Source organism: Acanthochromis polyacanthus, chromosome 13, assembly GCF_021347895.1.
Source record: "Acanthochromis polyacanthus isolate Apoly-LR-REF ecotype Palm Island chromosome 13, KAUST_Apoly_ChrSc, whole genome shotgun sequence".
NCBI classification, from domain to species: Eukaryota; Metazoa; Chordata; class Actinopteri; family Pomacentridae; genus Acanthochromis; species Acanthochromis polyacanthus.
The window spans coordinates 33,806,390-33,829,322 of NC_067125.1; the positions used below are offsets into that span (position 1 = coordinate 33,806,390).

Here is a 22,933-nt window from a genome sequence, read left to right on the forward strand (position 1 = left end):
AACCGTTATAATACACCAGTCATTCACTTGTCACAGAGACCCCATATATCCGTTTTCTATGTGCACGATACTTGAGCAGCATTCACTTAAATAATCTGAATGAATATATTTATGTTGTAAAACGTTTGAACAGTCTTGTGACTGACAAATTAAATGGCACTGCTTTTAGTAATTTCTCTCTAAAAAGAGTTTTTCCATAAAAAGAAAGATCAATTACCTTTTAGAGAAGTTTTTAAAATGACATTTACTCCTCCCTCCTCCTCCATCTTTGGAAGCACATATTTCTCATTCTGAAAGTGTAAATGTTAGATTACAAGATGTCTTACATCACCAAAAGTCAATTTTCAGTGTTTGTGCAATACAGGTTTCGAGTTTACACATCAGCTTTTACTCCACAGCAAAGGTCAAAACAGCAAAAATACAGACTTCAGACTTCTTCTGCATCTCTTTGTGCTTCTCTGTCAGCTCTTGAAGTTCAACTTTTCAGTTCAAAAAATAAGACAGCAGGAACATCCTGTCAAAAAAACCAAACTGGACTGAATCAAACGTCGTGCCCCGCAAACATTCACCATAAACAGAAGTTAGATAATGGGATCTTAATGACGTTGTTGTGCTCGACGTAATGACTTCAGTTATTGGACAGTAATGTTTGCGCTTCTAAAGTTTTAATGATCATCATTGCAGTGATGTTTTGAAGTAATCAATGCTTAATGGTGCAGATATTCATTTTACGTGAATGCAAGCGCAGAAAAGCGTTTGAACTTGCTGTTTATTTAAACAGATAAAGTGCCCTGCAACATGTGAAACAACCCAGAGAACATCATATCTGACGGTTTATGCAGATCACTCCTGAGCTTTTCCACGTGCCACTTTTCTGGTCATTCCTAATTATCTTTGTTTATTTGGAGGTACAGTAAAGCCAGGGTCCTCCATACTATATTTAAATCAGGAAAACACTCACGTTATTTTCCAGATGGTTTCGTTGTGTAACCGAATATGGCGTCATTCTTCCACATTTAGCTGGAGGCTTGAAGCCGCAGATGCCACTTCAGATGATCATTGCAATTTAAAAGGAGTGGTGGCAGGTTTCCACTGATGAGAGGCTTTGTGTTGAGCTCATTAAAACAGTGCGTTTTCACAGCACTCACCAGTGACATTGCACCAGTAGTGTGATATCACTTTTGTGCAGAAGTGATGCATGGACTTTGGAAAAGAAAGTGACTTGTATAGTGATAATTCACACTCACTGTTTATTGTGTCAGATTCAAGTAAAGTTTTCATACTGAAGGCCTTGTATTACTCACTGACACATTCACATTCAGTAGGCAGCAGATTTTTCACAAGGGGAAGATGTAAAGGCATTATTACAACACTTGTACAAAAATGGTGCAACCGGACGTGTTGAGGAAAATTTCAGCAATTGTTAAAGCTTAAAATCAACAGAAGCACTTTGCTGATCATTGGCGAATTTAATGTTGTTTAAAGTATGGAGAATAACAGAGTCTGTCCAGATTGTCAGAGGGAATACGTGAGTGTAGCAGCCTCTTTTTTTGCATGCAGAAAACTCCGGAATTTCTCTATAGTGGTCAGATGTACAAAACTGGTTCTGGATGGTATTTTCCATACCATATAAGACAAGCTATGTCCTATTTTAAGGAAATAAAGGCCTCCTAGAAATCAAAATGCAGTTTTCTGGAAGGACTCGAAGCATTCACCTCTGACCCCTATTCTTAGATTCTTATATAACACACTCACATGCTTAGCTTCTGCGTCAAATTGTTTAACTGCAAACATTAATGCACAAGAATAAACATTCAATTAAATAAATAAGTTGCATGTGAATGATAAGTGCTTTCACAGTAGCTAAAGAAAGCAGCAGCAAGTACAGACCTGCAGATGTAGAGATGATTTCATTGTTTTAATCTAAGTGTTAGATATATGTGTAGTAAGTGAGTGAACAACAGCGATGATTTTGCAGGTTTGGAATATACAGTTTTAAATAATAAACACAAACTTGTGCTGACAGATGACACTTCAGAGTTACTGAAGTCGATCTTCTGGGTCTGCAGTTAAAATTACATTAGTTTTCTCACATGTTGGTAGGACACGTTTATCATCTCATACTTCTGCATATCATATCTCCTGCTGCAGTTACTTCCCGTTCTTGCCGATAGGTGGCACTGGTTGCTCTGTAACTGCAGGTTTGATTTCTTGCATTTTGGCACTCAGTTGGTTGACATTGCCTGACCCTGCCTCCAGGTGCTTTGCATCAGTGATAATGTGTTTTTGTCTCCTAAAAAGAACTACTCGCCCCTATCTTGACATAAAAGTGCCCGCTTTCTTCTCTCTGTGCACTCAGGGCAATGGCCATCACCAGGTGGAGTCTCACATCAGAAAGAAACTGGACTCTCTTTTGAAGGAGTCTCAGATCGGAGACAAGGAAGACACTGACAGCTTCAGCATCAGAGCTCTGCTGCGAGCGACACATCAGGGCCTTCAGAAGAACCTGCGGCAGGTAAAGCCTAAAGGCAACATGTGGAGCTGCATGTGGAGCATCGTAATGCTCCTCAAGAGATGAAGTTGAGAAAACCAAAGAAGAGGGGGATAAAACTAGGCCATGGTATTAGTCACGGAGGGAGAATAAAGTGGCTGCACTCCTCTCAGGTCAAACACACCCACTGAACAGATGAAAACCGAGCAGCACCCCTGTAAGCCACCCTGAAGGGACTGCTGTGCTTCCACCTGCACAAGCAACGTTTCATCCAAAGCATGTCAAAACACTCTGAAAGTGATGAGAAACTAAATGTCTGCAGTGTTACTTAATATTTAATTTCCCTGCCTGCCTCTTGTGCTATTTTTAGAAGCTTCAGTTTCCTGACAGCCATTTTAACGTGGTGGGTGTTGTACATCGGGGTTTCCTATTCTCTTTACTCTTCTTCTGCTTTGCTGGTGATCCCCTTCACCTCATTCTGTCTCCAAAGCTTTTCTTTCTCTATGTGTTCCTTGCTGTACTTTTGCTGTTTCTCTGTTTTCCTTATTTCACACCCACTCTCCTCTTCAGCGGCGCTACGCTTTATTGGCTGTTGTCTGTTTCAGCTCCTCCAGCTCCTGAGCTTTGGGGTTTAAGTGACTCAGTGGGTGCTAATGTGGTCGTTATTAGATTCCCACCAAATGATTCCCCCGCACATGAATGTAAACAAGCACACACAAACACAAATAGGAAAAAATCTCTGAATGTGTTCTTTTCTTGTGTGATTTTTCTACAGAGCTCCAAAGGGGTTCTGAAGAAATCCCAAAGCAGATCCTTCATCACGACGCTCAAACAGAAGGTAAGACAGCATGGAAAAAGAGGTCGCTGCGATTTTGCTCGATTCTTGATGTATTTGTGTTGGGTCTCAAATGGCAAATTCAAATTATCTCAGCTTGAGGTTAGGCAGGAATCAAATATTTTCCAACTTTTCTTTCTTACAACAACATTTTAACTTTAGGATGGTCTCTTTTTCAGTACACCTTTATTTAACAGTATCCAACTTAGATTTATGTGAGCCTTTTCTGGATCATCAGACTTGCCTCAAGCAACCAAAGCTGTCTTCACACTACAAGGAATATTAGGTGAGTCTGCACTGAATGGCTAAAGTCATTGATTCCCTTGTCAGAACAAGAAAATCAATGATTTCGTTCAGTCAGACTGAACTCACCAACTCTGGCCTTGGCTGCTCAATCAGCCTAGTAAAACCCCAACTTGTTATTTTTACACTTTGGCTTTCGTATGGTTAAGCAAACTAGATATAACTTGCTAATTGTGAGCTTTAGAGGTGCTGATAGGGATGTTTTTTAGGCTAGCTGGTTTCCCCGGCTGCCAGCTTTACGCTGAGTCATGATTTGATTTCCTTTACATTCATTGCACAGATAAGAGAGATACAGTAAAATTCACCTACTTGAATACGCCATTCAAGATTGAATTTGGCCTTATTTCTATAAAGGCACATGCAAATAATGCAATTCACCCTTAAATTAATGCACTTAAGTTCAATACAACAGCATATAATAGCCTCAAAAATCACCACAAACTTCAGTCGACTCATGTTAAAAACAAAAATTAAGTAAGATAATATTCATGAAGGAAGGACTGATTTCAGAGCTTTTGTTTAGATTGCACTACGTTTCCTCACATATAGCTTATAAAATGTCTTTTTTTCGCTGGTTTAAACACCACAGACAGTTTAATATGTCTCTATAGCATCACTTATTGGAAGCAAAACAGAAACAATCAGTGCAGACATTTAAGTGAAATCTTTCATAGAATCACACATAAAAAATTCTAATGCAAAGCACACTTTACAGGTTGTCTCCAGTCTGTGGCAGGTAGTGTGGTCATAATAAAGTGCCACATGTACACTGCGTGTCCAACTAAAAGGTTGCCACTTGGATTTAACTGAGCAAATAGATAAAAGCCTTCCATTGAATAATTACTGCAGTGATGAATATGTTTCAGTTGCAACAACTTATTTAACCCTAGCTGATGCAGTGAGGAGCTTCTCACTTCTTAAACAACCATGTTGGAATACATATCCTGTGGTCATGGAAAGGATGTTAATCAGTTTCAGAAGGGTCACATTATTGGCTTTCATCATGCAAAGAAAACAACTAATGAGATTTCTGAAATGCTTTGGACGGTTTGGAATAATGCTTTGGACGGTTAAGAACCGTCCAAAGCATTATTAAAACCTCAAGGATGGTGGTTTATCATCATCTTCGAGGAACAAATGTGGTCAGAAAAAACTCTGAGATGATCATAGGAAATCAGCAGTAGAGCTCATGGGTATGTTTAATAGTGATGTAAGAGCATTTCCACATGCACAATGCGAAGGGAACAAAACAGCTGTAGCTCTAAGAAAACCACTCATCAGCAAGCTAATCAGAAAAAAAGCTCCAATTTGCTGGGTAACATAAACATTGGGCTCTGGAGCACTGAAAATAAAGTCATGTGGTCTGATGAATCCAGATTTACCCTGTTCCAAATGGATGCATCAGGGTAGGAACAGAGACAGATGAAGTGATGCACTCATCATGCCCAGTACCTACAAGGCTGTGGGGGTTAGGGTTATGATCTGGGGTTGGTCAGGTTCACCAACGTTATGTTCCCAAAGAATGAGGTCAGCTGACTACCTGAATATACTGAATGTGCAGGTCTTTCCGTCAGTGAAGTTTTTCTTCCCTGATGGCACGGACGTGTTTCAAGATGACGATACCAGGATTCATGGGGCTCACATTGTGAATGAGTGGGTCAGGGAGCATGAGACATCATTTTCACACATGGATTGTCCTCCACAGAGTCCAGACCCCAGCCCCAATATAATCTTTGGGATGTGGTGGAGAAGACTTTGCAAAGCAGTCTGACTCTCCCATCACCAATATAAAATTGCAGACATTGCAGAAGCTTATCAAAACGATGCCATGGCGAATGCGTGTCGTTCTCAGAGCTAAAAGCGGTCCAATGAAATATTAGAGGGAGCAATTTTTTTTGGACAGGCAGTGTATATTTTAGCTTCACACAGCAGATCAGTGCAGTGAATCCATGCACTATGCATGTGAGTTACATACACACTCATCTGAAGCATGTACTGCATCTCTAAAGTATGTCTGTCCTTCAAAAAGCTGCTAATGCTATCAACACAAAGAAAAATGTTTTTAGCTAAATCGAAAAAGATGTTTTCTAGTCCTTCAGAGTTTCTTTTGAGATGCAGTCAACATCATTCCACTGCATCGGTCATCTAATGCGATTTTACAGACAATCTCTCAGCATTCACTCATTTGGTTGAAATTTCTTCCTGTATCAATTCTCTTCTTTTTTTTACCTTACTCTTTCAACTCCCCACTCACTTCTCCTCTTCATTCTTTTAAGCCTCCCTCTTTACATATTATGCACCCTCCCATGTGCATTTGTGTGTGTATATATATATGTATATATACATATATATACACACACACACGTATATATATACCCTATATATACGGTATAGACACTGCTCAAAAAAATTAAAGGAACACTTTGAAAATACTTCATATTTCAATACGGGGGGAAAACAAACTGGATATTAGCATTGATATGGACTGGATAATGTGTTAGGAATGAAAAGTGCCACATTGTTTGATGGGAATGAAAATTATCAACCCTCCAGGAGGGCTAAATTCAAGACACCCCAAAATCAAAGTGAAAAACTGATGTGGCAGGCTAGTCCATCTTTCTGAAATTCGTTGGCAGCAACTCAAAATGGTATTCAGTAGTTTGTATGGCCTCCATGTGCTTGTATGCATGACTGATGATGCCGGGACAAGCTCTGAATGAGACGACAGATGGTGTCCTGGGGTATCGCCTCCCAGAACCGGACCAGGGCATCGCTGAGCTCCTGGACAGTCTGAGGAGCAACCTGATGGTGTCGGATGGAACAAAACATAATGTTCCAAAGGTGTTCTATTGGATTCAGGTCAGGTGAGCATGGGGGCCAGCTAATGGTATCAGTTCCTTCATCCTCCAGAAACTGCATGAGTTCTCTTACCACATAAGACTGGGCATTGTCGTGCACCAGAAGGAATCCAGGACCACTGCACCAATGTAGGGTCTGACAATGGGTCAAAGGATTTCATCCTGATACCTAATGGCAGTCAGAATGCCATTGTCCAGCCTGTAGAGGTCTGTGCGTCCCTCCATGGATATGCCTCCCCACACCATCACTGACCCACCACCAAACCAGTCATGCTGAACAATGTTACAGGCAGCATAACATTCTCCACGGCTTCTCCAGACCCTTTCATGCCTGCCACATGTGCTCAGGGTGAACCTGCTCTCATCTGTGAAAAGCACATGGCACCAGTGGTGGACTTGCAAATTCTTGTGTTGCCAGCCGAGCTCCATGGTGCTGGTTAGCGAGCACAGGGGCACTAGAGGACGCTGGGCCCTCAGACCACTCTCATTACATCTCTTTCTGATTGTTTGATCAGAGACATTCACACCAGTGGTCTGCTGAAGGTCATTTTGTGGAGCTATTGCAGTGCTCATCCTGTTCCTCCTTGCACAAAGGAGCAGATAGCTGTCCTGCTGATTGGTTGAGGACCTTCTACAGTCCTGTCCAGCTCTCCCAGACTAACTGCCTGTCTCCTGGAATCTCCTCCATGCACTTGAGAATGTGCTGGGAGACACAGCAAACCTTCTTGCAATGGCACGAATTGATGTTTCATCCTGGAGGAGTTGGACTGTCTGTGGAACCTCTGTAGGGTCCAGGTATCGCCTCATGCTACCAGAAGTGACACTTACCCTAGCCAAATCCAAAACTAGTGAAAAACAGTCAGAAAACATTAGGAAGGAAAAAAATGTCAGTGGCCTTCACCTGTAAACTCATTCCTGTTTTGGGGGTTGTCTCATTGTTACCCCTCTAGTGCATCTGTTGTTAATTTTATGAACACCAAAGCAGCTGAAACCGACTAAAAAGCCCCTCAGTTACTTACTTGACCAGATCAGTATCCCACATGTTTCACTGATTTGATGCAATACTTAGATTAAAAAGTGATCCTTTAATTTTTTTGAGCAGTGTATATACATGTGTGTGTGCATGGCTGCATATAATCTGCTGGCACGCAGCCTAAAGCTTGTAATTACTGTAGCCCTCATCCTCTTGTCAGCTCCACTTTAGTCCTAATAGAGATGTTGCTTCTCTCTCAGCAATAAAAAGTACATACTTCATCAAATACACTCTTGCTGTAATTACATAGGCTGCACCTAAAACACCCACCAACAATCTAAAAACACATGCTAGTACAGCAGCAGCTCTCTACGAATCCCCCAGCAGACAAAATTTGCACAATTTGCCAAAGACACACGGGCGGTGTGTAGGTGGAATGACATATGATGTATGTTTAACACATTTTATAGGATTTCAGCTGAATGCAAGGATATAGTAAATATTACTCCTTCTAACGTGTTTTTTAAAAAATATTTCCTGTATGTGTCCACTGTTCAGAGACATTCCAAATCCAGACTGTCATGCCAAAGTGTGGAAAAGGAGGACGACAGTCAGGAGAGATCTGGGAGGGAAGCCGGAGGACAGTTCAACAGGTGACCTTTGACCTGCTGCACTACAACACCGACAATTCCTGTGAGGTTTGATGGTTGCTGAGTGCTGGGGGCAATAAAAACATCCAGGGCATCAGTGGTGCAGTGCAACCAGTACAGCTTTTCCAGCAATCATATATCATGTGTTAGTGTGGGGGAGAGAATTCCAGCAAATGTCGGTCAAACGACAATGTTTGTCCCTGGCAAAAAAATGGTCATATTTAGATGCCAAAAACTGCCAAGTGGTTATGAAGCAGACGGCCAAATGGTGATGATTGTACAGTGACTAATGATCCAGCCAGAGAGGAAATACTCTACGTATAATTGATATGAAGGAGCGAATGCATGTCTTTTTTTTTGTTTCTTTTATTTTTTTCAATGCAACAATAGTTATCCCTTTGAACCCCAAGCAGTTTCTGGGTGCTTTCTTCTCCTGTCACATTTTTACTCACTGTAGCCTCATTTTTTTCACTGCCAAATAAAGTCCTGCACCTCTTTGGAAACAGCACATCTATTGCTAGAAGTCAGGAGAATGACATAGTTATAATGCCAAATATACCAATTTTAAATTTAGATTTTGTTAATGTATCCCACAGACTGCCACATCGCTGGTGAGTAGTTCAGGGATTGTTGGAATCTGGCAATTCTTTGTGTTTATACAGCTTCTGGCTCTGATAATCACTGTCATTTTGTCAGTATTTTTATTGACAACAGGCCTTTGAAACCCATTTTCGGGTTTTGGGGTTTAGAGGGTTAGCTAACATTTTATTTAATGATGAAATGGTCGCAACCATGCCGATCAGATGGCAACACAATGTGAGTTCCGTACTGTAAATAAGTTTGCTGTCACCCGATGCCCATTTTTTAAACATATTAAAAACAAAGCATGTCTAAGTTACTTATATGTACCTAAATGTAAATTATGTTCACGTTTTAATGTCTAATAATGGTCCCTTTGCCCCTTGAATATAATATGTGTTTCTTTTATGCAATGGCTGGTTAGCTCAGTAGCTTAGCATGCAGTGTTAGAAATGTTTGGTTCCTGGGTGTGACTTATTCAGAACATCATTTGCATTATTGCTGCCTTTTGCTAGATTTTTTTATTACATTATTTTTTCATACAAAGAGTGTACACAAAAAGAAAAAATCCAGGAGCCTCCCTTTTGTTAGAAATCGGTACGACTTTCTTGTTGGAGCTATTATCCAACCGCAATGGGCTGCCTTGATGGGATGTTCAGCAATGGTTATTCAACCTCTGAGTGTGTGTTGGGAATGAAAGCTTGAAGCTTCCACTGAAAGAAAAGGAAAGAAGAGAATCGTGACTGGTTTTGATTCCTTCTCCTTTCATGTAAACTCTCAGATGAAAAATGCACAACCGTCATTGTCCATTTTTCGCAGATTCCAAAGCTATGTTCACTCTGTATTCAATTTTCAAAAAAGTTTTTGTGTAGAAAGTAATTTCACTGACTTTTCACATGATCAAAAAAAAAAAAAAAAGGACCAAAAATCTGGGACAAATGAAACAGAGCTATGAAAACTTCACAGGTGGTGTCATCACACAGTTCAAGGGTCTCCTTGTTGGGTTTAGCAAATTATAGACATTTTACCCAAATTAAGGCTACTTGTTAGGGATTTCCTTTTTTAATGTGAATTAAAAAAGGCATGACATGAAAACCATTCTCCTGTCACCAGAAGTTTAGAGTTTGGTCATTTTTTTCGTAAAAGAATGAACATAGTCTGCTTCACATAAAATTCCTGCATTCACACTTTACTTTTCAGATTACTTACTTGATATTCTAGCATTCACTTATGTGCTTGTATCCTTATATCCTAATTACTTACAGTCTTACTTCCGTTCAGACACATTGACTCAGTTTAACATGTAAGCAGCACTTTAATGTAGTAATTGATTGAACTGGAGATGATTTTAACAGCGTTATATGCCTGTAGGCAGTGAAACCTATAACAATGCACCATATTTTAACAACTTATCATATGCTTTTCTCATATTCTGAGAAGGAAGTAGCAACTAAAGTTGTAATATGAATGCGGTGGAGTAAAATGTGCAGTAATTCCATTTGAAATTAACATAAATATTTGACTTCACTATCCCTTGAACTGCACTTCTGCGTCTTTCCTCACCCATCATTATGGAGTCATGAAATATGTTGCAATAGATTGACATAAAAGTCACATGAATTATTATTATTGTTGGGACAGAAGTCTCTGCAAATCTAATATGTATTTTGTTTAGAATCTAATGTGAAAGCGGCTCAAAGCAAAATCTAATATGCTAGAATAAATATGTTTTTCAGGTTTTGCTTTAAAAAAAAAGAAGCAAACTGAGTCTATTTTTTTCTGCAGTTTGAACATAGCCCAATTCTCTTTCACATGCATCTTTTGTCCACCTTTGTGTCTTTCTGTGTGAGTGAACGTTGAGCAAGAAGTATGGAAATTCACCTTTGTTTTCCTCCCTCAGCTGCTGTCTGCATATGAGGCCTTTGTCTTTCTTTGTTCCTCCCGTCTCTGTTCCTGGTTGCATATTCATATATGCATGTCCTCGGGAACTGTCACAATACAAATTCCTGCAAGCATGCGTCTGAGCGGCTATGTGACTGACTATCTCTGTGTGTGCACGACTGTGTAGTTATATGTGTGCACGAATGTGTGTGAGTCTTGCTGCGCTGCATGTGATTTGGTCCCTATTAAGCTTTTTGCCTTTGATGCTCTTTCCTGTGGTTTGCAAGCTGCTTCTGATGGACAATCCTCTCTCTCCTGCTATGTTTTCCCTCTGTAAATGCATTAATGGGTACACAAGTGTATGCATGTCTTACTTCATATTCTTTTTGCTTCACTTGCCTCTTGTGTCTTTACGCAATCTCACTTTCTTACATTTATCTTTGGTCCTCTGGCGATTGTTTTAGGGGTGGAAGGAAGAGGAAGACAATGAAGCTGAGTAGAGATCTGTCAAACCTGGTGGTGTTCACCAACTCTGTTGCCTCGCAAGAGTGTCTAAATGAAGGTGAAGCACCAAAGATTTGACACCTGAACACACACAAGCCAACAGGTACACTGCAATCTTTACCTCGAAGTAATTTTCTCATGCCTAACCCATGTTTCTCTTCAGGTACTCCAGGTGACGTCCTGTCATTCAGTGAGACCAGAGCACAATCTCTGGTCAATCACAGAACCGAGCAGTTCCTGGCTTTTAACCAGAGGCAGCTGTCACGGATCTATCCTTCAGCTTATCGCATTGACTCTTCCAATTTCAACCCCCAGTTCTATTGGAATGTGGGGTGTCAACTGGGTAAGACAGCAGTGTGACACCTAAAGGTTTTCACCCATGTGGATGTTATCTATAAATAAAAACACACCGAATGCCTTCTGTTTAACCACATACCTGCTGTTACACATTTATTGGCACAATACTACATGCATGCACGCATACAGACCGTGGCCTTCACATGACACTCATCGCTCTGCACGTTACATTGTGTAGTTTTGCCGATGGTCATCTGAGTAATGAATGTGAACAGCTGTGTGGGATGTGTGTGTGTGTAGTTTGCATGCTGCGTATGAGTGAATGTGAGTTTATTTGTAGGGCTGTAGTCAGAACAGGAATTTGCGAGGATTAGTGAGAAATGCAAAAGCAAATTAAAATAAAATGAGGGAAAAGAAATAAGACAAACATTTTTATCTATGCAGAAATGAACAGCATAAGGAAATCCAAATCTGGGAATTCTCGGTCTGTACCTGCCAATGTGTTTTTATTTTTATTAAATGCAAATGTCAGAGTGGTCTTATAATTTCTAAGGAATCATATTTTCATAATAGAAGCAGTTACGAAGGACCTTGGTAACAGTCACGTCAATTAATGTCGTATTTGGGTAGAAGTTAAGTGATATTTTGCAACTTCTATGTAATTCCAATTTTTCAGTGGCTCTCAACTACCAGACAGAAGGGAGGATGATGCAGCTCAACAGAGCCAAGTTCATGGTGAATGGAGGTATTGGTTACGTCCTCAAGCCTCCGCCAATGTGTAAAGGTATGTGGAAAGGAACAAACAGAAATCATTGTTTGTTCATACTAATAGAAACTGCTGTGCAAATTATTTATTTTGAGTGGATCTATCAAATATGAATAATTTATGGCCTCAGGTGTTGCATTACAGTAGAAAAGGAGACTCCCTAAATGCATACAGGGAATTTTAAATGTAAGAGACAGAAACCAAAATGATATTTTCAGTTAGTATTAAATGCAAGTAGACACAAGACATGTCGCTGGTGCACAAACATTTTTTTGCTTCATGTTACATATTTTCTGTTGTTCAAAAATAATATTTCTTCTCTTTAGGATCTCTGCTATGTTTTGCTTTTATTATTGTGAGTTTAAAGTGTGTTTTGTCTTCACCACATGAAGTTATTTCCATTCCCATTATTTTACAGTGCTGCTACAGTATGGTTTGCTTTAACATTAGAGATCCAATTAGGGAGTTTCAGCAACTGCACAGCAGAGCAGAGACATGGCAACATTTTTTATATTTAGTTTGCAATTCTGAACCAAACATAGAAAAACGTGCTGTATACGAGCAACAATGAGGACAGCGGTGTAGGTTTTAGGATTGACTGGTGACATTAATCACATTTGTGGCTTTGCTGTCTTCCCTTCCCTCCAGGCACCTTCAACCCATTCAGTGATGATCCACTTCCAGCTTACCCCAAGAAGCAGCTCATTCTCAAGATCATTAGTGGGCAGCAGCTACCCAAACCACCAGACTCCATGCTGGGGGACCGTGGAGAGGTGACAGAACACAAAAACCAATGCATTGTGCTCTCCACCTGCCATTCTCTCTCTCTGTCTCACACACATTTGCACTATTTCGCTAGCCTAGCCGCGCTAGACCCATGTTTCTGAAGGCACAAGGGTCTAGGGCCGCTCGAGAGGGAGGGAGGCGGGCTAAAAGGTTGTCTTTCAAATCACTCTGCAGCAATTGGGTAGGTATACAACCAATCAGTGCAACGAATAGGCTAACGTAGTTCCGAGAGCGCCGGTGGATTGTGGCTAAGTCCCATTAGCTTCCCAACCAGCGGAGCCAACTGGTATATTAAGGATTTGCCATATCCCGTCGGCATAAGTCCAAATACGTCTTTCTTCTCAATGAAACACTTCAGTGCCGTCCTTTGTTTATCTTTCAAGTTGAATTTTAGCTTCAAATCTTTAAGGGCTGTGGCCAAAGCCAAGTCGAAAGATAACTGTTTATTGTGCGCCGGTTGTTTCTGTCAGAATCGTCGCGCCTCGGTCACTTCGTTACGCCCGCTTTCTGACTCTACACTTCATGGTGATTGGTCCGGCCAGTTTTAGGAGAATCCAGCCTCGAGCCTTATGGAGGGTAACTAGACCCACCCTGGCAGAGAATTAAATTCGTTGCTGTGGGTTGTCTAGCACGGCTAGGCTACTATTTCGCTTGAACACTATCAATCAATCAATCAATCAATCAATCAATCAATCAATCAATCAATCAATCAATCTTTATTTATAAAGCTCTTTTCATGCCAGGGAGCAGCTCAAAGTGCTTTACATAAAAACAATACAACAATTAAAAGCACTTAATACAAGAGACATAAAAACAAACACACGCACACACATACACATACACATGCACATAAACACACACTCACACAAACTCGGGAGATACACACAACACTAAGAGATATCCAGCTTGCTTTCAGCGTAAATACAACCGGTGTGATAAAGTAAGATATAACTCATTTTGTTTCCTCTTCTTCTCTGTCAGATTATCGATCCATTCGTTGAAGTGGAGATCATTGGTTTGCCAGTTGACTGCTGCAAGGAACAAACACGAGTTGTTGACGACAATGGTTAGACACACAAGGATTGACTAGAATTATGCCACAACAACACATGACTGTGCATTCACTGAATAATCTTTTCACATGACCATCTGTGCCATTTTCTGAATGATTTGAGATTTATAATCCTTTCATATGATGATACTACCAACTTCTACTTTACTTTGTATCCTCTGACCACATGCCTAATGTATGCATATTACACTATACATACTATATTACACAGTGTTTGTATGTTACACAAATAAAAGCAAATATAGTCAGAGGTCCTCTCACCTCAGCAAGCTTGTAATAATTATTCCCTCACGTTCCTTAATAAACAGAGCAGAGATGAAACAACGCTATTGTCACAGATGCTGCATTTTACTCAGGGTGGCGGAGCACTGGTGGGATCAAAAGTCAGACTAATTAATTAGAGGCACATAGGAGGCCGAATGGAGCGATCTGCTGTTGTCACCCCCTGAATGTGTCTCCACAGATGAGGGATCAGTGGGAGGGAAAAAGCTGGGAAAAGGCTCTGGAGCCCTGAAAGCTCAACAGTATTATAAGATTAGTGTGCAGATCATTGATCCCTGAAATATGTCATTTGACACACCACCACTACCAACTCCATCTTGTTTTTTGGAAGTCTTGCAGGGTGTGTGTTCTTCAATAAGAGACTGATGAAATTGATATTAATTACATTGTGCATATATGTGTTATTTTCAGGTTTTAACCCAGTTTGGGAGGAGACACTGTCTTTTACACTTCACATGGCCGAGGTGGCTCTTGTGCGTTTCCTTGTCTGGGACCACGATCCGATTGGACGGGACTTTATCGGACAACGGACTGTTGCCTTCAGCAGCCTGATGCCTGGTTCGTGCACAATTCCTGCATTTTGAGCTTTCTCTGAGAAAAGGAGCTTTTTGTGTTGAATGACGTAAACTTAAGAGGGGACACAGTGTGTCACTGCCAGTTAGAGTCTCTACAGAATTGCTATTAAACACAAGTAGACTATGGCTAGGGGGCACATTATTTTGTGTTTTGTGAACCATGCATTGATTGATTTGTATAGTAAAAGACTCATGGCTTGGCAGGCTTTTTTAATTTACATCCATCAGAGTTGTCCTTCAACTCGTGATGCCCTCTCCTGAGGCAGCTACTACACAATCACCACTCTGTTGACAGCTGTCTTTCTTCGACCCACTCTGTAGCTCACGTGGTTTCTCTCTCCATCTCTAACAACAGGTTATAGACATGTTTACTTGGAGGGACTGACAGAGGCTTCCATCTTTGTGCATGTGTCAGTGCATGATGTCTATGGAAAGGTAAGTTCTCTGTAGTCCTGGGGTTTACAATAGTGTCCCCCTGTTGGCTTCCTTTGTCAACTGAGAGTACATTTTTTGAGGTTCACAGGAAAAATGTGTTTCAATCAAAACACATCAGACTGTTGAAGCTATATTCCTTGAATCCTTTGTTTTTCTAGTGGAGCCCTCTAGTCCTGAACCCCAGCTTTACCATAATGCACTTTCTAGGATCTAACAAGGTATACTGATGCCCCAGGCTCTGTGCGGTGCTGCATGAAAAAGCAATGCATGATGCAAATGTGCAGTTTGCATTCAGTCATGTCTTCAATGACTTGTTTGTGTGTCACATTAAATCACTGAGTCAGACGGTTTGCTAACAAGGTTAGCTTTTATTATGAGCTCTTTTTTTTCCTGTCAACTGTTGTTGTCCCATTGTCAACAAAAATGGAATAATTTGCAATGAAAGCATGTCTGCACAATCAATCAACAGCTTCTTGTTTCATTTGCTGTGTTCACTTAAGGAGTAAGGGTGCCATCTATAGGCAATGCATATAAAAGCATGCAGTTGTTGCATTTGCTGCAAATCAGCTTCAATACATGACCCATCTTTTCATTGTTTACAATGAAAAGATGAAAACTATCACTTTGACTTTAAACTTGCGTTCATTCTATGTCTTAGATGCATTCTCACTGGCAATGTGCTTCTGAGATTTCCTCTCAGCTTTGCTGATATCTTTCCCCCTCTTCTTATTTTCTTCTTATTTGCTTCTTCCTGTCCTCAGGGTCACCAGCTGCGAGGTATCCGGGGTTTCTTTAACCGTTCTTCCAAGTCCTCTGTGGATACAAACGCCAGTGGTCTTCGGAAACGCTCCATCAGTGATCACCTCCTGCGGCGCACAGCCAGCGCCCCGGCAAAAGGACGGAAGAAGACCAAAATGGTGCTATCGGAGTCGGTGGCTTCGATTTCAGACCAAAAGAGCATCACAGGTGCAGGGCCAGGAGGAGAGGGTGTGTCGGGGAAGGAAGGAGGGGCGGAGAGGCGTCTCCAGCCCCGAGCCCCACTTATCCACAGACCTATCTCCATGCCCTTAGACAGGCTTCTGCAAGGGCAGCTGTCCCTATGCTCTCCAGACAAGGAACAGCATGATATGGGTGTGGACACTGCCATTGGTGGGTATTTTCTTAGAAATGCATTATAGAATATTGCATATTACGCCCAAATTGCATCCATTGTAGTTTAATTAAAATCTGAAATCTGTAAGATTCATGATATGTTATCCAATATTCACACAATTCAATCATGTGACAATAATAGTTGAGTCACTAGTTGGAATAGTGATGCTGTTTTATTTTACTTCATTTTTTGGATCTATGACTAAAGTGCTACATTTTTGTGATACAATGCTTAGAGTTGACATGTCTTGAAGCAGTATTTTGTCTTAAATTGCTTTGCACATTAATTATTGTAAGATGTCTTGATTCTCTCCCTTGCTTGACGTCCTGCTACAACTATCTAAAACTCATGTACAGTAACCATATGAACTGACAGACTGCAGCGTACTCTCCATGATACCTTAACGTGCCTTCTCTGTCCCATCTTCATTTGTTGTGTTTCTTTGTAGTAGAGAACTGACTAGGATATTCCTGCAGGTAATCTAAAATACCTATTGTATGAAAGGTTGCATCGTTCAAAAACATACCAGTATTGCGTCCACCCAGTGTATTTTGTTCAAAAGTGGTCTGAGAAATATATTGCTGTGTCATTTGATCCCGTTTGACCAAACCAATCCCATTTGACCATCTCTTTCCTAATCTGATATTTGCAAACATAGATTCTTTCTTTTTGTAAACTTCCACAGCCCCATTCTCCAGCTTCCCTTTCACAGTTGTACTTGGTGATCCATTTGTCTGTGTATTGCTATTGCCTTGTATTGGCTGGACTGTTAATTGTTGTCATTTATTGTTTGTTGACTTGGTGTTCTACATCAAATAGAGTTTATTAAACTGTCTTTAATAACTGTTCTATGCAATTATCTGTGTCGACAGGAGGCTGCCTCTTCGATAGGCCGAGATCTTCCTCTGTGGACCTTCTCATCGAATCATCATTCTCCATTGAATCAAGCCTCTCTCCCCCTTCTAAGACTAAAAAAAGTAAAGATTTTGACCAATCAGAGGAGGCTTCTTATCTAGTTATTGGTGGTGGAGAAGTACAAAAGGAAGAAGACTATGCCAATTTCCAATCAGAAGTCACCAAATCAAAGATCATCTCCACAGGGGTAGAGAAAAGTGGCTTTGTCTCACCCTCAAAGAATAACCCAATGAGAACAGATAAACCAGAAACTTCCTCAAACAGTACAACATTCACAGTTGCACCATCGGTATCCTCCACTTCCTCTTCCTCTGTCCCCTCCTCTGTGACTCCTCTTTCTCTTATCAGTATGGACTGTGATCTGAAGAGTCCCAGCTCTGTGCATGACAGCACCATCTCCAGACTCATTGATGCTGTGTCCTTAGGCAATGAGCAAGACACCTGTGGTTCTATTTCTGCTCTGATCGGTCAGTTTGAAAGTACTGTTGACCAAATCAACTTCTCAACATTATCTCACAAGAACACCCCTTCCCGTCAATCAATCTTCAGGCCAACCACCCCTAAAGCACTGGAAGGGTTAAGCTCTCCTCTGAAGACAGCATCTCCTAATAAGAAAAACCTGATAAGTCCCCAAAAAGTTGCTCAAAAAACAAATGTATATCGGGAAATCTCATCACCCCATAAGATTTTCCAAGCAGATCTGCCTGCTCCACACCTCATCTCCAGCCCAGAAACTGCTGAGCTTGAGGAGGTCTACACCATTCTGGATGAGGAGGTGCTGCTACCTGTATCAGTGTACAACCTGAACAAACAGACCATGCATGTTCAGGCAGACACTATTGGCAGCACACCCTCAAGCAGTTTGGGATCTTCTCCAACAAAGGCGGCTCAAGGTTTAGGGAAAGGACGCAATATGGGCTGGGATGATGTGGACAGAAAAAGGGGGGAAATTGAGGAGATAGAGGAAAGAGTATATGAAGAGGTGAGTGATCTACCACCACAGGTACCTGACATAGAACGGAGTACTTCTAAAGGGTATATGAGCTCCTCTGCAAACAATGAGTGTTTCAGGTTTGTACATGATTCAGCTGGAGGTGTTGTTACCGAAGTGGAGCTAAATGTCGATGAGGATCCACTGGAGATGATGCTGAATTCGCCAAGAAATGGCAGCCAATGGGAGGGCCTTATAAGTCCAACCAAACGGTATGCTATTTATGAAAACCATGAATCCACTCCTAGGTACTCCCATCAAAAACAACAGTACCCATCACATTCTTCTCATGTAGCTTTTTCACAGTGTCATTCCCCATTGAATCAACCATCTTATCAGCTGTCCAGTCATCATCAGGACAACTTCCAGAATCCACTCCACCATAGACTTGCCAACTCCAGACCCTCCAACCATAGTCCACTGCGTCAGAACAGCTACCCTGTACCTCAGAGCAATTCTGAGGCTTTTAACAACAGTAGAGACTTTAGCAGGTCCTACACACAACAGAAGAGCTATAGTGGCACCCAGATCCCAAATAAGTCTCACCAAGACAGGGCAGGGTATAAACAGACGGAGAGGGAACAAGTAGATGGTTTCAAGAATGGTTTTTCCTCTTTTGAAAGCCTCCCTGGTCAATCTACTGTATCTACAAACATGTATAGGGACAGAGGCCTATATTCTCCCTCTTCAGACTGTGAAGCAGTTTACAGCCACCTGGACTTTGACTGTAATATGCCCTCATCAGAGTCTTCAGCTCCTCGAAACCCCCAAAACCAAACAAAATCACATGGTGTGAAACAGTCATGGAACCAAAACGTTCCCCTCACTATTACTAGGCAACAGCCACAGACTGAAACCAGAGTTTCATTGTACTCAAATTCAGGGCCTTTATCAGCTCCATCCCAATCTGCCACAATAGACTCCACAGCCCCCAGCCCATGCAAATCCAAATCCCTGGGAGATCTGACCTCTGAGGACATATCGTGCAACTTTCAGAGCAAATACAACATTATTAGTCGCAGTTTCATCACTCCTCATATGAGGAGGCAAAAGAAGGTGGGCACCATGGGGGGAGTAACTTTCCAATCGCAGTCCTGTGATCCACTTACAGAACAGCTACGTAAGCTGGTTAGTCTGGAGGGGGATGATAGTGACAGAGATCGATCCCAGTCTCCCCACTTGCATCAGGAAGCAAAATCCCCAGTGTCTCAGTCACAGGCAACAAGTATAACCCCTGTTGTTCCCGGGGATACAGATGATTCCCCTCCACTCCTAACCCGTCGACTATCCTCTCGGAGCCAAAGCCGAGTGCGTCACATCAACAGCCGTGCCCGTGAAAGACAGCAAGAAGCTCTAAAATCTCAGGCAGGGGTTACAATCAATAGTACTGGTGCAGTGGTATTAAGGAATAAACCAGCCTCACAGAATCCACTGACAAACAGACACTCTACAGGTTCTTACATAGCAGGTTACCTTGGCCAACTGGAGGACAGGGGACTTCCTGAAGGAGCCTGTACATCCTTACGTTATGGAAATGGAGACCATTATGGTGATCTGTACTATACTGACGATTCAGTTCCATCTGCAAATACCACAGTGTCGGAGCCTGAGGTCTACTTTCTGCTCAGGCTGTAGCTCTGACCATAACCCAACATGAAATTAAAATAGTGATTCTTTATTGAGTTAAATTATACCAAAAGTCAGAGGATCAAGGAAAGAAATATTTTCGCCATTTTTTGCTGCCATTTTCTTTTACCAAGAGGTTTTTTTTGTTTTAAAACAAATGTTATTCTGGGCTATTTCTAGAAAATAGATATAGTCTGTACAATGTAAGTGAAGCATCACATATAATCCATGGTTGGATCTGACAGCATGAATTTCCTGTATGAAATGTCCACTATTCAATAGTGAATGGTCTCTCTAGTCGGCTGTGTGTCTATATTCTGCTTAATGTGTAAATGTAGTTGGGAACTTTGAGTCCCTCCAAATGGCTTCCTAGACTGATTGTACAGATACTTGTTATCTTGTCCCTGTGATGTACTGTCGAAACTACGTACACTGATTATGAAGCAAAAATTAAAAAAGGAAAAGAGAATTGGCTTTGAAGCAGAGAGGGAATATCTTTCTTTGTATCATTTGAATGTGTAGTATAATCAGACAACTACTTTTAATAGATGGGATATTATTATTTCAAGTATCAAATTTAAGTCTTCCTTCTCTTTTCAGTGGTATTTCTTTGTGTTGTGTGTAAATATTCCCGACATAAGTTTTCATCTGAGATGAGTTTTAGTTGAGAACAAATTCTATCTGTACATTTATGTTTGTGCATGTTACATGTGAACATGTCAAGCATGACTATGCACCACTTTATACAATAGATGTTGCATTGCCCAACCACGTTTGCACAGAACAAATAGTTGTATTGGATACAACAGAGGACATAGGCTTGTTTGTATTGGGTGCAATACACTACATAAACTTCTGTGCTTGGACTTGCTCTCTGTGACCTATAGAATTTGAAAATGTGACTGAAAATTTAAGAAAAATTTGGAGTTTAAAGTTTTTTATTTTTATAATTGCTTTGATACAGACTGCAAAAATAATCTCTTGTTGGTTCCGGTTATTTTATTTTGTATAACTTAATGGACTGATCAAAGAGAGTGACAACTATACAGGGCCAGCCTGAGGAGGGGAGGGCAGCAGAATTGAAAAGTTTTTTTTTTTAAATTATTGTTTCAGTGATACACCATCCTTCTTTCTTTGTATTGTTGCTCATTGGAAAACTGTGAGCATTTTCCTACCAATGCAATAAAATACGGAAATATTTGATTTCACTAAAATGTGTATTTATTTCCTCTTTTATGCAATATACTAGTAAAAGATAATTAATCCCAAAAGAAAAATCTATTTACTGTAAGTCACAAACAGCCCCACCTTTCCCCATATCCCAACTTAAACATAATGGGATGTAATTGCTCATGAAATGACTATGTAATGGAGCTGACAAACGGCACACCTGTCGCTCTGCGTATACAATTCCCCAACTTGATTCCAATCTAGCCCTTTCATGCATGAATTATTTGAAAAACATAAAAGAAAATGCTTTTTCAAAGCATTGTAGTCCTTGCAAAAAAAGAATTAAAATGTTTTAAATTGGGTTTCTTGTCTATTATTTTGAACGAGATATAAATCTACACAAGCTATCTATTGAAGTGGATACCAAACATTAATTTAAAGTGCACTTAGAGGCAAAATATTAAATGTGAATCAGGTAACAAAATTAAACTAATTGATATCATTGCAATTACATTTTGTATTGCAAGTTAAATGCATGCTTAAGTATGCAAATGAGATATCTCAATAAAATATGTACATTTGTATGTAAATCTGATGATTAGATGAAGTCAGGTTCAAAATTCTTGTATCATTTTGCTGACATATTAGAACAAAATATTTTTATGAGAGGGTTTAGATATTTTTTTCAAGTCAGGAAATTCTGTCAAAATCCAAAAGATAATCCATGTTTATAGGAATAAAATGTCTTTTAAATTATATATGAACATACCCCACTTTGAAAACAGAAGTAGGAATAAAACCACAATGTTTGTTGTGTGTCAGTGCTGCTGGAGTGGAGATCTCTGTCTCACAGCATTAAAAACAAAGACTTCCTGCTTTAGGTTTTTTTTTTGGAAGCTATTACATACAGGGGCAGATTTTACCTGATTTAAACATTGTTGCCATAGGGGGAAAAAACAGTTGCTAAATGAAAACTTGCTGTAGTAAATACTGTGAAATGGTCATCAGATTCACTACAAAAGTGTTTGGTTGAGTGGAATATTATTTCTAATGGATGCATCCATGTTATGTATATAGTTTTTCATGTATATTTTACATATACATTTTATACATAAACAAGGCAGGTGACAACTTTACTTTCTTAACTGTCTGTATAAAATAGCTGCTACTTAAGATTTAAAGGTGTGCAGAGTTAATTTAGGTGTTCACAATTACTTTCCAGATGGGGAAAACGGACTTCAAAAACTTCTATATCTTGATAAGTTCGATTTTTATTTTAAATTCCAGGACTATGTTTTTAAGTTACACATACCTATGACTAAATATGTTGTGCCATTGTACAATCACTGTGATCAGTTGTAATGCACAATGCACACAAATAAATGTTAAACTGAGTCATAGTGTTGTTGAAATTGCACTTACTTTAATCTCTGGTTGTTTCTAATATAGTTTTTAAAAGGACAGTTCATTACATATAAAGATTTTTCGAATATACTTGTTCTCCTTTGCACTAAAACGTCTCAAAAACTTAGACTTATTGCTACTTCTCAGTAATTATGCTAGAAGTTTACTGGTCCGGCCCCTTTGAGATCAAATTAGGCCGTATGCGGCCCCTGGACCAAAATGAGTTTGACACCCCTGATTTGGAACTACCAATATTATGTTTTAGATAACACAGCAAAATTAAATGTAGAATTATTTATTCACTTCGTGGGATGGTGAAGCTTGCATAAAGGTGGTATTATGTTCCACTTTAGGCTTACAGAGGTAGGTTGATATGAACAGGCGACA

General features: G+C 40.3%; 1 protein-coding gene across 2 annotated transcripts in view; it reads left to right on the forward strand.

Annotated features, from left to right (window-relative positions):
• Nucleotides 1–21,175, forward strand: part of plch1 (phospholipase C, eta 1) — a 79,139-nt gene extending 57,964 nt beyond the window's left edge. Inside the window, exons 12-24 of one of the 2 annotated variants that reach the window (XM_051957661.1) lie at nucleotides 2,360–2,515; nucleotides 3,267–3,329; nucleotides 8,019–8,113; nucleotides 11,035–11,132; nucleotides 11,238–11,417; nucleotides 12,048–12,155; nucleotides 12,786–12,910; nucleotides 13,905–13,989; nucleotides 14,689–14,835; nucleotides 15,208–15,287; nucleotides 15,446–15,505; nucleotides 16,049–16,436; nucleotides 17,313–21,175. In XM_051957661.1, the coding sequence (XP_051813621.1) occupies nucleotides 2,360–2,515; nucleotides 3,267–3,329; nucleotides 8,019–8,113; nucleotides 11,035–11,132; nucleotides 11,238–11,417; nucleotides 12,048–12,155; nucleotides 12,786–12,910; nucleotides 13,905–13,989; nucleotides 14,689–14,835; nucleotides 15,208–15,287; nucleotides 15,446–15,505; nucleotides 16,049–16,436; nucleotides 17,313–19,981 (4,254 nt within the window). In that variant the 3' untranslated portion in view covers nucleotides 19,982–21,175. The remainder of the gene's footprint in view (nucleotides 1–2,359; nucleotides 2,516–3,266; nucleotides 3,330–8,018; nucleotides 8,114–11,034; nucleotides 11,133–11,237; nucleotides 11,418–12,047; nucleotides 12,156–12,785; nucleotides 12,911–13,904; nucleotides 13,990–14,688; nucleotides 14,836–15,207; nucleotides 15,288–15,445; nucleotides 15,506–16,048; nucleotides 16,437–17,312) is intronic. The other variant, XM_051957662.1, reaches the window with a different exon arrangement.
• Nucleotides 21,176–22,933: the final 1,758 nt, after the last annotated feature.